The sequence below is a fragment of the Cibotium barometz genome, chromosome 42 (assembly GCF_041138505.1).
Source record: "Cibotium barometz isolate CiBa-2024 chromosome 42, ASM4113850v1, whole genome shotgun sequence".
Lineage (NCBI taxonomy): Eukaryota > Viridiplantae > Streptophyta > Polypodiopsida > Cyatheales > Cibotiaceae > Cibotium > Cibotium barometz.
This window is the reverse complement of record NC_141087.1, coordinates 2425311-2437934: the sequence shown is the minus strand read 5'-3', so window position 1 is coordinate 2437934 and position 12624 is coordinate 2425311. Positions and strand designations below refer to the sequence as shown.

The 12624-nt window shown below is 47.3% G+C and overlaps 1 protein-coding gene across 2 annotated transcripts in view; it reads right to left on the bottom strand.

Moving 5' to 3' along the window:
* Positions 1–236: 236 nt before the first annotated feature.
* The window catches only part of TRM9 (RNA-binding (RRM/RBD/RNP motifs) family protein), a 39980-nt gene continuing 27592 nt past the window's right edge, over positions 237–12624 (bottom strand). Inside the window, exons 6-7 of one of the 2 annotated variants that reach the window (XM_086780596.1) lie at positions 1630–1695; positions 237–586 (exon numbers count right to left, since the gene is read on the bottom strand). In XM_086780596.1, the coding sequence (XP_086636722.1) occupies positions 497–586; positions 1630–1695 (156 nt within the window). In that variant the 3' untranslated portion in view covers positions 237–496. The remainder of the gene's footprint in view (positions 587–1629; positions 1696–12624) is intronic. The other variant, XM_086780597.1, reaches the window with a different exon arrangement.

The window sequence follows — 12624 nt, the reverse complement described above, 5'->3', positions numbered from 1 at the left end:
CTTTTTATTTTTTTGTCAACCATATTGTGTGGGTTTAGGGTTTAGGGTATGTAACAACCTTCCATCCATACTCCTATTTCAAGAGTACCAACTATATTCCTTTTCTTCCTTGGAAGGGTTCTCCAGATTTGGAGAGAAGGGCCTTGAACCTCTTCCTGTAAGGTGGAATCAAGACAAGGAGTTGCCTGAAGGTTATCTCCATAGAGAGAAGCTTTGATAAAACCTTAAATGAAATGCTAAAAGACACTCTGGAGCATGTTGATATTGTAGAATAGACGTTCCCAACATATAGTCTTACAATGTTCTGAAGTTGTTTATGAATTCACCTGGAATCCATAGATATGCAACATGTGATACTGCTTGGGCCATGCAGGAATATAGCGCTTGATCTGCTTGTCAACCATGCCCAGAATATCTCAATCTACTTGGGCCATTCAAGAATCGCCCTTGATCAGCTTGTCAAGCATGCCCAGAATATCTCAATCTGCTTTTCACATCATTCACTGCAGCCAGACCAAGTGCGCGATGATGATTCTTGGGAATCACAAACACTTCGAAATTTGCATCTACAAGGACCATGACGAACCTGAAGCGACAGACGAAAACAATACCGTTTATAAGGTGCAAGTGGTTGGATTTTGTTACGTGCAATGTGGAAGCTTGAGTGATAGGGCATGCAGCGAAGTCTTTCAGTGTTCTACTTTTACTTTGATTCACTTTCAAAGGGAAGGGTAAGAGAATGCACCAACACAGAATTGGTCCCAATAACCCAGTGCCGGCGGGCCCACACCTTTCGGTGTATTTGCTTTATTAATAAAGTTAAAATGAGTAAAATATTCAGAAGCTGACTTGTCCTCAAGGAGGAACTGGCTGATTATGTGTAGATGACCTCCTTTTCCGTTGAACTTGAGTTCATGATTGAATTTTGGGCTGATCAGGAGGCTGGACTTGCACACTCGTGCACGATCTCTGCATGAGTGCGCCGCAGTTTGAGTGGTGAAGAACCAGAAGACAAGACACGGGGCTGGACAGTAAGGAATTGAGCAGAACATGCCCAAATTCACCTTTTGGGAACGTGCATGTTATATACTCATGGTAGTCAACCCACAAGACTATATAACTATCAACTCCATTATGCATAGTATAGATTGCTCTGCAGATCTAGAGATTATGGGCAGCAGCAAATAGGCTGAATTGAGTATTGAATACTGACCCCAAGATAGGCTGAACAAGTACTTACCCACATGCAAAACACACAGCCGGAGCTCAAACCCACAAATGCAAGGGCTGCAAACTTGTGAGTAGGCTGTTGCTGTAAGGGACTCTGTCTTTTTTAGTTTCTTGATCATCGAAAGTAGCCTTGATGATCTTGGCAATGCGTGCGTAAACTTTGCACGGGCTACTGACTCACCTATCTTGGCCTACCTTTATGGCGATTGGTAACTTGTCTCAGGACTAGGGCTAACAAAATGCTCAGCACACGTCTTCGACACAAAACTTCCACTTCTAGAACAATTATGTCCACGTGACACCCAAGTGCAATGAGTGCATGTGACAAATTCCTTTCAACATTCTACATTCATTGAAGTGCAGGCAGCAGCCTGAACACACAATGCATGGAGCCCCAACCTTGCGGAATGTAAACGACACTCGTCTCTGCTTCCTTTGAATCTTTTTTCCACCTACAAAGTCAACCTGCAAGAAATAACACACTATTCAGAGCAATGCTCGAGCATGATAAAGAGCTGTTGCTAAATCAGGATACTCTGTTGCCTTTATTATAAGTCAACAAGATTGCTTCAGGAGTTCAGTAAAGATAATAAGATGCAGAAAAGCACAACCTAGAAGCAGGCAGCGGCATCTACTGATAATACATTGGTGAAGAGGTATAAAATCAGAACCAATTGAGCTTTTGAAATGACACCTGTCCCAAATTCCAATGGCAAGCTGCATATCCATACAAGCTGGCTTGCAACCGTAGGACTAGGACCTGTGGGCTGCTGCCCTGGACCTCATTGCTGCTGTATGGTCCTGTAAGGAGATGTTTTTACATTGTAAGGACTGTACTAATAGAAGTCTCCTGCTGCTGTTTCTGTTTTTTGTTGGGATCAAGGAATTGCTTGTGTGTGTGTGAACCACCTCCTAGAGAGTGGTGGAGTGTATGTGTCTTGTTTGTGTGTGAACCCACTCTTGAGAGGGGTATCAATAATATCTAGATATTATATGTTTGCCACCTCCTAGAGAGTGGTGGTGTGTATGGGTCTTGTTTGTGTGTGAACCCATCCTTGAGAAGGGTATCAATAATATCTAGATATTATGTGTGCCTAACATAAGCAGTGATGTCATTGGGGCAACCTTTGTGACCTATAAAGGTGCATGTAATTCATTGAAGAAATCAATCAATAGTCACATCATTGAGTCGTGTACTTCACTCTCTCTCTCTCTCTCTCGCATTGTCTTCTCTCTCTAAACTCTCTCTCTATCTCTGTCTGCTCCATTGCCATGGCTTTCTTCACCATCAAGCCACCATAGCTCACCCATTTTTAACATGGTATCAGAGCAAATGAACTTAATCAACCTGTAGCTGCCCGACTACAACTGCACGTGACTCGTGAGCCACCTCAGCATCTACTACAGCCTTGCCACTGTCACCATCAACACTCTCCTGTGTGCCACCCAGTAGCTTCTCTGTTCGTTGCTTCCTCTGAGGTGCCCGCTACAACTGCCTTACCTGCTGCACATATACCCTTGCTGCGGTTCCAACACATTGCAGCACTGCCAGTACCTCAGCATGCAAGGAAAGAATTCTGTATTAGAGCACCTCCTACATCTACAACTTACACAACCAAGGATGTTTTGTGTAACTTGGTTGAACATGATGCTAATCAATACACTTAAATACACCAAGATTTAATGGACAACATGCTCAATACAACAAGTAATTTGTTGAATTGACAAGAGACACAATGAGCCGGAACGGCCGATCCCTCCCTCAAATAAAATTTATTGATCTTGGGAGAATCGAGTACATAGTGTCATGGGCATTTCTTACCAAATGTCCATACCAATGCATCTGCTCTCTATTGTTCCACCAACACATGGTAACAACAATCTGCAAGACAGCACGTAGGACAAGAGAACACTACACAGGGTATATGATCATGGAGTCCGGTTCCTCCCTCTTGCTACTTGCTTCCATATTTAAGCATCAAAGCTTACCGATTGCAAGTAGAGTCAACGACAGCAGAAGTCTTCACAATGGAAGCGTTTGGAGTGTTGAAATCTTCAATTTGCCGCAATCCTTTGCGACAAAAGTCTTCAAGAGGATGAAAGAAATCTTGGGAAACTTCCCCTATGGTTCAACTTGAGAAAGAAAGAAAGACTGAAATTAGAGTTTTCAGTCTGTTTTACTACAAAAAGACCAAAAATTACAGCAAAAATGACAGCTGTTTTACTGAATTTCAGTTCATTGGGAGTGTGGGGGAGAGTGAACACCACCTAGAAACACTCTTGAAAGCTTGGAAAACAGATAAAAGTGTAGAAAATATAGCCAAAGAGGCCTCATGAAGGGGGCGCCTACTTCTAGAGAGAGGGAAGAGAGATATGGCGAGCTGTTCACTCTAGGTGTCAAGTAGAGAGGACAAGTGGACTGCCTGTGGATTATAGTTTCTTCTGATATCTTCTGGCAAAAGGGACAGATATATTCGGATATGTGTGGTTTTTCACCATTCCAGACCCTCTACGCGAGCGATGATCTTCTCTTTCCCTTCGAGTGCAGCCCTGGGGACGCAGGGGGCTCGGAGTCGGTGCTTGCCGCTATCTAGGGACAAGCAGTTGAGCTCTCCCACCATCTTCCTACCTTCGCATCACCGACATACTCACCTATCTATGGCCATTGGCTAGGATGGAGCTTGGAGGCTCACGCCACAAAGACCAAGCCGGGGAGATGGTGGCCTACACCCTGGAGATGCTGCTTTTTGTGTTCATGCATATTTCGGTCACAGTACCTCTCCCCCCTTTTTACAGGTATCTCCATTGTGATCGATGGAGTTCGGAGTACGCATACTCTCCAGCTCAGATAGAGTAGCGTCACATGGAGGACAGGATTCGTGTCCATTTGGCGCACCTTTGTGCCAGGACGGATTGTGATTATTCCCCATCCAAACCCTCACCCAGACTCTTCGAGTGGAGGGCAGTTCCAATAGTTCCGCCTCCCACAGAGATTGATATGCAGATAGTCTCATGGAACATCCAGGGTTTAGGGGGGACCTTAGTGCTTTTAGAGACGAGGCGTCCTTAGAGGAGAGCTTCAAAGAGCTACAGTTGGGGGACCTATCGACATTCTCTTCCTCCAGGAGCATCACCTTTCCGAGGGACGCACCCGCCAATGCGCGAAGATTTTACCAGCAGGAGTCACTATTTTGGTCTCCATCCTTGACCCCCTCGTGGACGCAGGGAGGAGTTTGAATTTCTATCAGTGAGCAGATTTTGCTGGAAGTGACAGGCTCATGAGTCATAGTTCCTGGGCAAGCACGGTGGATTACCACTGGGGCCTCATGGAAGGCGGCCTTTGAGGTGCCTTGAATGAGATTAGGCTCACACGTGCCATGCCAGAGAAGCTGTCTACACTCGATTCCTAAGGAGGCTGGTGACAGATTGGAGATCCCCAGTGGAGACCCATCACTCTTCTAGGGACCCCGCCTATAAGATTTTGGCCAAGGCCATTAGTAGGAGACTTTAGGCTTTCCTCCTTGACTTGATTCATGACACTCAGACAAGCTTTGTTTGGGATCAGAGCATTCTAAACAACATCTTTGCCTTCTAGGAGGCGACAGCTTCGGTCAAGGTGCAGCAGCAACACCTCATAGTGCTACTCCTAGACTTCGAGAAAGCTTATGATAGGGTGGATTGGAGCTTTCTGGAGGGCACTATGAGTTGGATGGGATTCCCCGTGGAGTCGATCCGAGGTGTTTCAAAACTTTACTCTGCTTCTCACAGTCAGAATCTCATTCAGGGAGCCTGTGGAGACAAATTTCCCCTCACCCGCTCGGTCCGGCAAGGCTGCCCTTTAGCACCTTATCTTTTCTTATTTGTTGCCGAGGCCATGAGCAGTTTTCTCTCAGCCCAAGAGATGGGACTCCAAGGATTGCGTCTCCCCTTCCATACACAAGATGAGCTGTTGGACTCAGAGTTTGCAGATGATACAGCAGCTTACCTTTCTAGAGATGTGGGGAATCTCCAAAGATTTGCTGGGACGATTCAGATCTTTTGTCGCCCATCAAGAGGGCAGAACAATTGGCACAAGTAGTGTGGTTTTTGGGTAGGCTCTACAGCCGGCCCGACTTGGCGTCCGATTGAGGCTTTCCAGTGGATTCCGAGAGCAGCAACTCGCCCCCCTTCTTCTAAGCATTCACAAGAATGCTTTTGTACTGGAGTTCTGCGACACTCTCCCTAGCTAGTAGAGTGGTGGTGGCGAACCACGTACTCCTTGCCACCATGTGGTACATTACTTCTTCTTGGGCCTTTTCTCCAGCATGTATTGGTCAGGTACAGCAATTGATACGGAATTTCTTATGGACCGGTAGTGACGGGAGGCCTACCAAGGCCAAGGTGGCACATTCAGCCACGACGCAGAGGGAGCCTGGACATCATTGACCCTGCTATTCAAAGTCGCGCCCTGTTAGGCAAGCTGATTGTTAGAGGACTCCTCGGTGGTGAGCCTTGGCAGGACTTGCTCTAGGCCCGGATTTCCGCCGGCACCCTGAGTCTTGGGGGCCCTAGGCTGCCGAGTACCAAATGGATCTTCACAAAGATGCGGGCCTGCAGTTTTAGTCCACCTTTGGCATGACCCCACTAATCGGGAGGAGACTCTGGATGCCCCCTTCTTTGCATACACAACGCAGCTACGCCGCAAGATCCAAATGCCAGAGATTGATGGCACCCCGGCAGCAGCAGCACATTGGCAGTCACATGGCCTCTCACAGAGTTTCCTCTCAAATTTTTGGAAGAGGCTTTGGGACAATTTTCGGCCTAGAAGGATCACCCCCTTTCTTTGGTTGGTGGCACATAGAATCTTGGCAGTCGGCACTTGGCTAGCCATTGGAGGTCAGCCATCAGCTTGTCCGAGGTGCGGCCACCCGGAGGAATCTCAACGACATTGTCTTTGGGATTGCCCAAAGGCTCAGCAGGTTTGGCAACGGATTCTCTGCATCTTCACTATGGACAAGGCCTCGACCCGGATCATTACATGGGGCACAGTCGCTTGGGCCACAAAGGCTGAGGACGACTGTGGAAGACTAACCCTTCAGGTCTCTCAATACCGCATTTCGATAGTACCAATCTCACAGCCCCACCTACAGACCACTGGCGACTAGGCTCATGCCAGAGCTAGGAGATTTGCAACACCATTGCAACCTGGCACATATGGCAAGCTCAATGCACCGAAGCCACTGAGGGTACCCACACTCCGCCAGCAAAGTCTATCAGGAGCATTTGGCTCTACATCATACATACCCCCCGCAATAAGTGGGGGAAGTTGCAGTGGGGCAGGAAGCTTTCTTGAGGCTCTGGCGGCCTGGCCCTTTTTTCACTGATAGAGGTGGTGACCTCACTTGGCATTACAGACCACCTGTGTGGTTGTTCCTCCCCCGTCCCCCTGTATGGGATCATAGAGCGGCCAACCGGAGGAGAAGCGTCTCTTTCCCCTCTTTTGATTACTTGATCCCCACCTTATACATGAGGCGAGTTTGTATCTTGCCCTTCATGGTTGTTTTTTCAGTAACTAATAGAAGGATATTTTCCCCCGGAAAAAAAAAAAAGACAAGTTTAATATCCAAGGTTTCCACACCTAGCAAATCAAGATAAAGTTTCATTGATGAAAGAAAATTTGTGGGGTTTGGTGAAAAGCACCACCACTGCAACCTCGTCCTCCGATGCTAATGCAACCAATGAAGAAGAGAGGGCATATGCCATCATTGCTCTTGGCTTGGGTTATGACTATTTGCATCACATTTATGATCTAGAATCACCTGCTTAAGCTTGGGAAAAACTTGATTTGCTTTTCGGTGCCAGTGCTAAAACCTCAAAGCCATCCTTGAAAATCACTTTCTTTGAGTTGCAACTGAAGATGGGAGAATCTCTTGTCAATAAAATGAGTCGACTATGACTCAACTAGCTACAGTTCAATCTCTAGTAACAGAAGATAGATGGCATGGGAGTGCAAATCCTCATGGTATCTGTGGAAAAAGCAATCATCTTGAAAAAGATTGCTATTCCAAGAAGAACACTCCTAATATTGTTGAAGAGCCTTCCACACAGGAGGCCGCCAACTTTTGTATTGATGATTGGGCTTTTTATGTGACATGCACAAAAGCTCTATGTGTCTTCTTTCAGCTCCAAGCAACTGAATAGGAGCCCTGATGCAACTTACCAACAAAGAGCGAGAGAGAGAGAGAGAGAGAGAGAGAGAGAGAGAGAGAGAGTTGTCTTAACGTCTTCAAAAGGCCAAAATGACCTATGAGACCAAAATGTTACATCATATCCATGAGGTACATTATCCTGGGTACAAAATAGTAATAAAGAAAGATAACAAAAATCTAGAACTATAAAATCTGATCAAGGTACATGAGCAGAGAGCTCTCAGATCACCCTAATACATCCCTCATGGGCCGCCATGACATGGTGCTCAAGGTGGTAAAACTGAGCCAACGCGAGAAGGTCCTGCGATGATGGCCCGGATCCTCTTGTGGTGGCGTGGTCATGGGCATGGGCCATGGGGCCAGGGCTCGAACTCTGCATAACTCAATGGCTCTGTCGAGTGTCACGCCTCTCGCTCGAACTCCTGCACTAGCCTGTGGTCCAGGTATGGTGGGTGGATCGACCCTCTGAGTGCTAGTAAAGAAGTGGGTGAGAGCTCTCTATGCTGGTCCTTGAGCAAGTCCACCTCATCTGGATCTCACTAAGGACTACATGTGTCTGCGGAGCTCTAGAAGAAAAAGTCCCAGGCATCTCTGATCCGGAAAGTCCATGATCCTGGAAAGTGGTCCGAACCCAGCTCAGAAGAGGCAGTGGAACCTCCCTCAAATCTCATAGTATACAGGGCATTGGCATATGTAATGATCCTCTGTCTTGGGCTTTGTGTCATAGAGTTGGCATATCCTATCCTCTGGTGCGGCCGCCTTGGACCCATATCTGGCAGTCTCCACTCTCAGCTGGTGGGACGAGGTGCGGATCTGGCCAATCGCACATCTCACCCCAAAAGATAGGTGTGTGTCCATGTAGCGTGGGCGAATGATGAAACCATCCTCTATCAGGCATAGGAGGTGATCTCTATAGAAGGCCATCTTCGTCCCCAACGGACGACTAGGTGAACTCCATGTCCTCTATGTATCCAGTCTGACAATGTCCTTCTTGATAACCATGTTCCGCTCTGTGCGGCTGAGAGCAAATGACAAGGCCTCTATGCTGTACTGGAACGGGAGGAGTGCCTCCATCTACATGCCATGCATGCCAAACCAAGTGCCTACCTGTACATACCAGCACTCTATATCTCCCTCGAGTGTCAGCTCTCTCTAGTACTCCAAGGCTTGCCGGGGGTATCTATCTAGTGGAAGCTCCCATAGCCTGTGCCAGTATGTCAATGTTTGGAATAGAGCCTCTGTTTCACTATCGGTGCAGCCCCCCATCTCTGCCCGCAGAATCTCATGTGGCACTGATGGCTTACTCCTAATCATGCGCGAGATCATTGCCACTAGGGAGGCCTCCATTGGCTTCCACCCATCATAAACCTCCTCTGTATCTGTCTCGGCCAGCTCTCTCCTCTGTCTCCTCCTGTGGTATAAGCTGGGACCCCAGATGGGGACACCATACAGTAGTGCAGATCAAATAGCCAAAGCTTCGTCCTCAGCTCCTGAAACTGTATCTGTGAGCATTGCCTCTCTAGCGAGCCAAGGGTAGCATATCCACTCATCAATCTAGCTTCAGCCGCCTTCCACATCGAGAACGGAGGTCCAGAAAAAGTGATCCCAAGGTATACATATGAGATAGCATACTCCACAGGCTCTCCACTGTATGTAAACTGTTATGCAGATCTACCTATCCGCTGTGAGGAGGTGTTAAAGATCATGACCTTGGTCTTTCCAAGGTTCACAATGAGATCCCGGTCCTCGCAAAAGGCCCGTAATGCATCCAAATGCCTCTGCAGCCCCTCTAGTGAATCAGAAATAAGAACAATATCATCAGCATACAAGAGGATTGGTATCATGACTCCTGCTAAATGTGCTCCTGGTGTCCTCCCTGTCTGTCTATGTAATCCGAGATCTCGTCAATGTATAGACCAAATAGAGTAGGAGACAAGGGGCAGCCCTACTTCACCCTGATAGAGCTGTGTATGAACTCTGAGTCACCTCCTTGTGACTGACTCATAGAGTGTAATGATCCCTCAAAGCATCTCTGCTGGCATTCCCATATCCTGCAGTCACCTCATCAATCTGGCCCGTAGGACGGTATCAAAAGCTTTGCGCAAAACCACAAAGCAGCAGAGTATATTCGATGCCCGTGAGCTCTCCCCTCCTCAATGATCCCTGGTAGTGTAAAGATATGATCTAGTGTGGGGTGCCCTCTTCTGCCCCGGTGCTCTAAGTCTCTGCTCCTTGGACCATCTACTAAGCTCAAGCTCCAAAATCGAACCATAAATCTTGGCCAAGGTGTGACCAATCATGATAGTCTTGTAGTTGTTGGGGTCCATGGGGTCACCTGCTTTCAAGATAGGTACAATAGTATACGATGACCAGCTGACGGGGAAGCCCAGCCCTCACATAGAGCCCTATTAAACATGTGAACCAGTAAAGGGGCTAGTGTGTCCCTAGCATGAGAGAAATGCTCGGCAAGGAGTCCATCATGATCATGTGCTCTCCCAGTCTGCATCCTGCCAATAGCATCTCTCACCGTGCTCAGGTGAAAGAAAGAGTGTGGGGAATGAGGTTCGGGTGGATGGGGGAGAGTTGCCTGCTCGGGGGCATGGTAGAGAGAGGTGGCATAGGTACGCCAAGTGCCGGGTGAAGTAATCGGAGTTGGCAGGCGATGATCCTGGAAGACCTCCACGCCTCCTTATAGTCTCTCCCAAGAAATAGCTGGTATAGCTCCTATGCAAGCCTGGCTAGGTAGGCTCTCTTCTTCCTCCGTGTGAGATGTCAAAAGATCACTCGCGCCTTGCTGGGTGAGTGGTGGATCCTAGCGTCACCTCCCGATGTAGACGAGCTCAAGTATCATGACATTCCTCGTCGTACACCAGCTATTCTGTGGAGCAGTCCCTCTTGGTGATGTAGGGTGGCTCTGGAGTGCAGGAAGGCAGCTGCAACGGACGTTTACAGGGTGGCTGCGAGTTGTGTGGTAAGCTCATCAAGTGGGATGTGGGGATCAAGGTCTGAGAGGATGTGGTAGACGTGACTAGAATAGATGGAAGAGGTCTCTCTGGTGAAGTGGTAAATCGGGCGGTGATGGAGCAAAGTAGGTGGTTGGGTGGTGTATCAGCATGTGAGGGAGAAGGCCAGGTATGCATGGTCGGCTGCAACAACGATGGGGTGAGGCACATTTGGTAAACTCCGGAATGAGTGGGATCAGAGTGAGGGATCCCATTAGATAGTCCATTGTACTAGCTCCATGTCCAAAGGGGATTCGGGCCATCTAGCTAGGCCATTATAAATGGCTAGCCTATGAGCCCCGTCGAGGGCTAAGAGATACTCTCCATAGTCTGTGTGGGTTGCTGTATCATGTGATGCCCGCTCAAGATACGTACCCACCATGTCAATCTTCTGGTACATGGGATCATCTGGCTCAAAGAAGGGTACCTGTGCACATGCGGTGCGGGCATTGAAGTCTCCAAGCAGGAGGATGTCCCCTAGACTGGAAAACTTCATAATGTCTTCATAAAGGGGCAAGTACAAGGACTCTCCATGGGTGGCATATTTAGAAGTGGAGGGTGCAAAGTAGCACACTACAAGGTCAATCTTTGTCTAGATCCTCACCCACAAAAACCATGCAGCCTCATCCCGCCCAACCACGTGTATCACATGTTGAAGCTCCTCCCTATATAGTAAAGCCACCCCTCCTTGTTGGTCATGACCACTCCCAGCTAGTTCAGGTGTGAACACAGCTTACTCACGGGCACTTTTTCCCTGTGACTGGACACAGGTTTTTTTCCCGTGTGAACACACTTATGTGTGTTGGGCACTTTGCCCTAGGCTTCTTTATGTACTCACATTGTACTTTTCATATCATAATTGAGTACATCTTTTCCAGCACTCTTGAGCTTCACAAGTTCTTCTCTCTTGCATTTTGTGTGTGTGTGTCTGTGCAGGCTTTTTCCCCCATACCCAACATTGGTATCAGAGCCTAGTTACGGTTAGGGTTTGCCCCCATAGCTTGAGTTTCAACCTATTGGCATTAGGGTTTTGCTGTTTAGGGTTAGGGTTGGCAATGATTTTGCCTGATTTGGTGCGTAATTGCATTGAAATTTGGGGATTTTGCAAAAATTGACACCATTTGCAGGTTCTTTATAGACATTTGCAGGCATTCTAGGTGTTACGGGTAGATTCAGTTAACATTGGGGCATTTCCCCCAAATTTTTGGGTGTTACAGCATTACTACTTGTGACCGCCATGTCTGGAACACTGGTGATTTATTTGGTATGCTTTTTGTTGAGGATAAGTTGGATGGCACCAACTATCCTATGTGGGCATACATGATGAAACATGTACTTGTTGCAAAGAATTTGTGGGTTTATGTATCAGGGGCTGATGTCAGGCCCATTGCTCCTGCACAAGCAGCAAGTACTTCAGGAACCATTCATGCAGGTGATGATGTATCTTCAGGTGGTGCTACATCTTCTGCACCTTTGCCACCCACTCCAAAACAGCTCAGATGGGATGCCAAGGATGCTCAGGCACATGCTTTGATTGCCCTTTCATGCAGAAGGCAGGTTATACCACACATTCATTCATGCACTTCTTCTAAGGGTGCATGGAATGTACTTGCTTCTTTGTATCAGGTTCGCAATGAGGTCCGTGTTGCCTATCTTCGCAAGAAGATTGAGTCTGAGCATATGGATGAGGGTGATTCAATGGACAAGTTCCTTACCCGCATCAAGGATTTGCAAGAGCAACTCATCAATATTGATGAGGTCATTCCAGATGGTTCACTTGTATCTACAATGCTTGAGGGTTTGCCAAAATCCCAGAATCCTATCAGGGTTTTGCTACTATTCTTCGTCTACTCATGCAGGGTAATCCAAACTTGTATACCTTTGATGAGTTGGTGGCTCTCTTATTGCAGGAGGAGCAATCTCGTTCTAATAGGACCACTATGCTTTCTGTTGATCAGGCATTTGGTGCCTTTGATCGAAACAAAGGTAAATCTGGGGCTTCATCTAGTGATAAACCTAAGGGCAAACCACATGCCCATTCAGATTCTACCTCGTCTAAAGAGGGTGACAACAAGAAAAAGAAGAGATGCAATTATTGCAGAAAACTTGGCCATCTTATTGAGGAATGTAGGAAGCGCATTGAGAGTGAAAAGAAAAAGAAGCAACAAGGTTTGGCTGCTACTGTGGACACTAAAGAAGAGGCT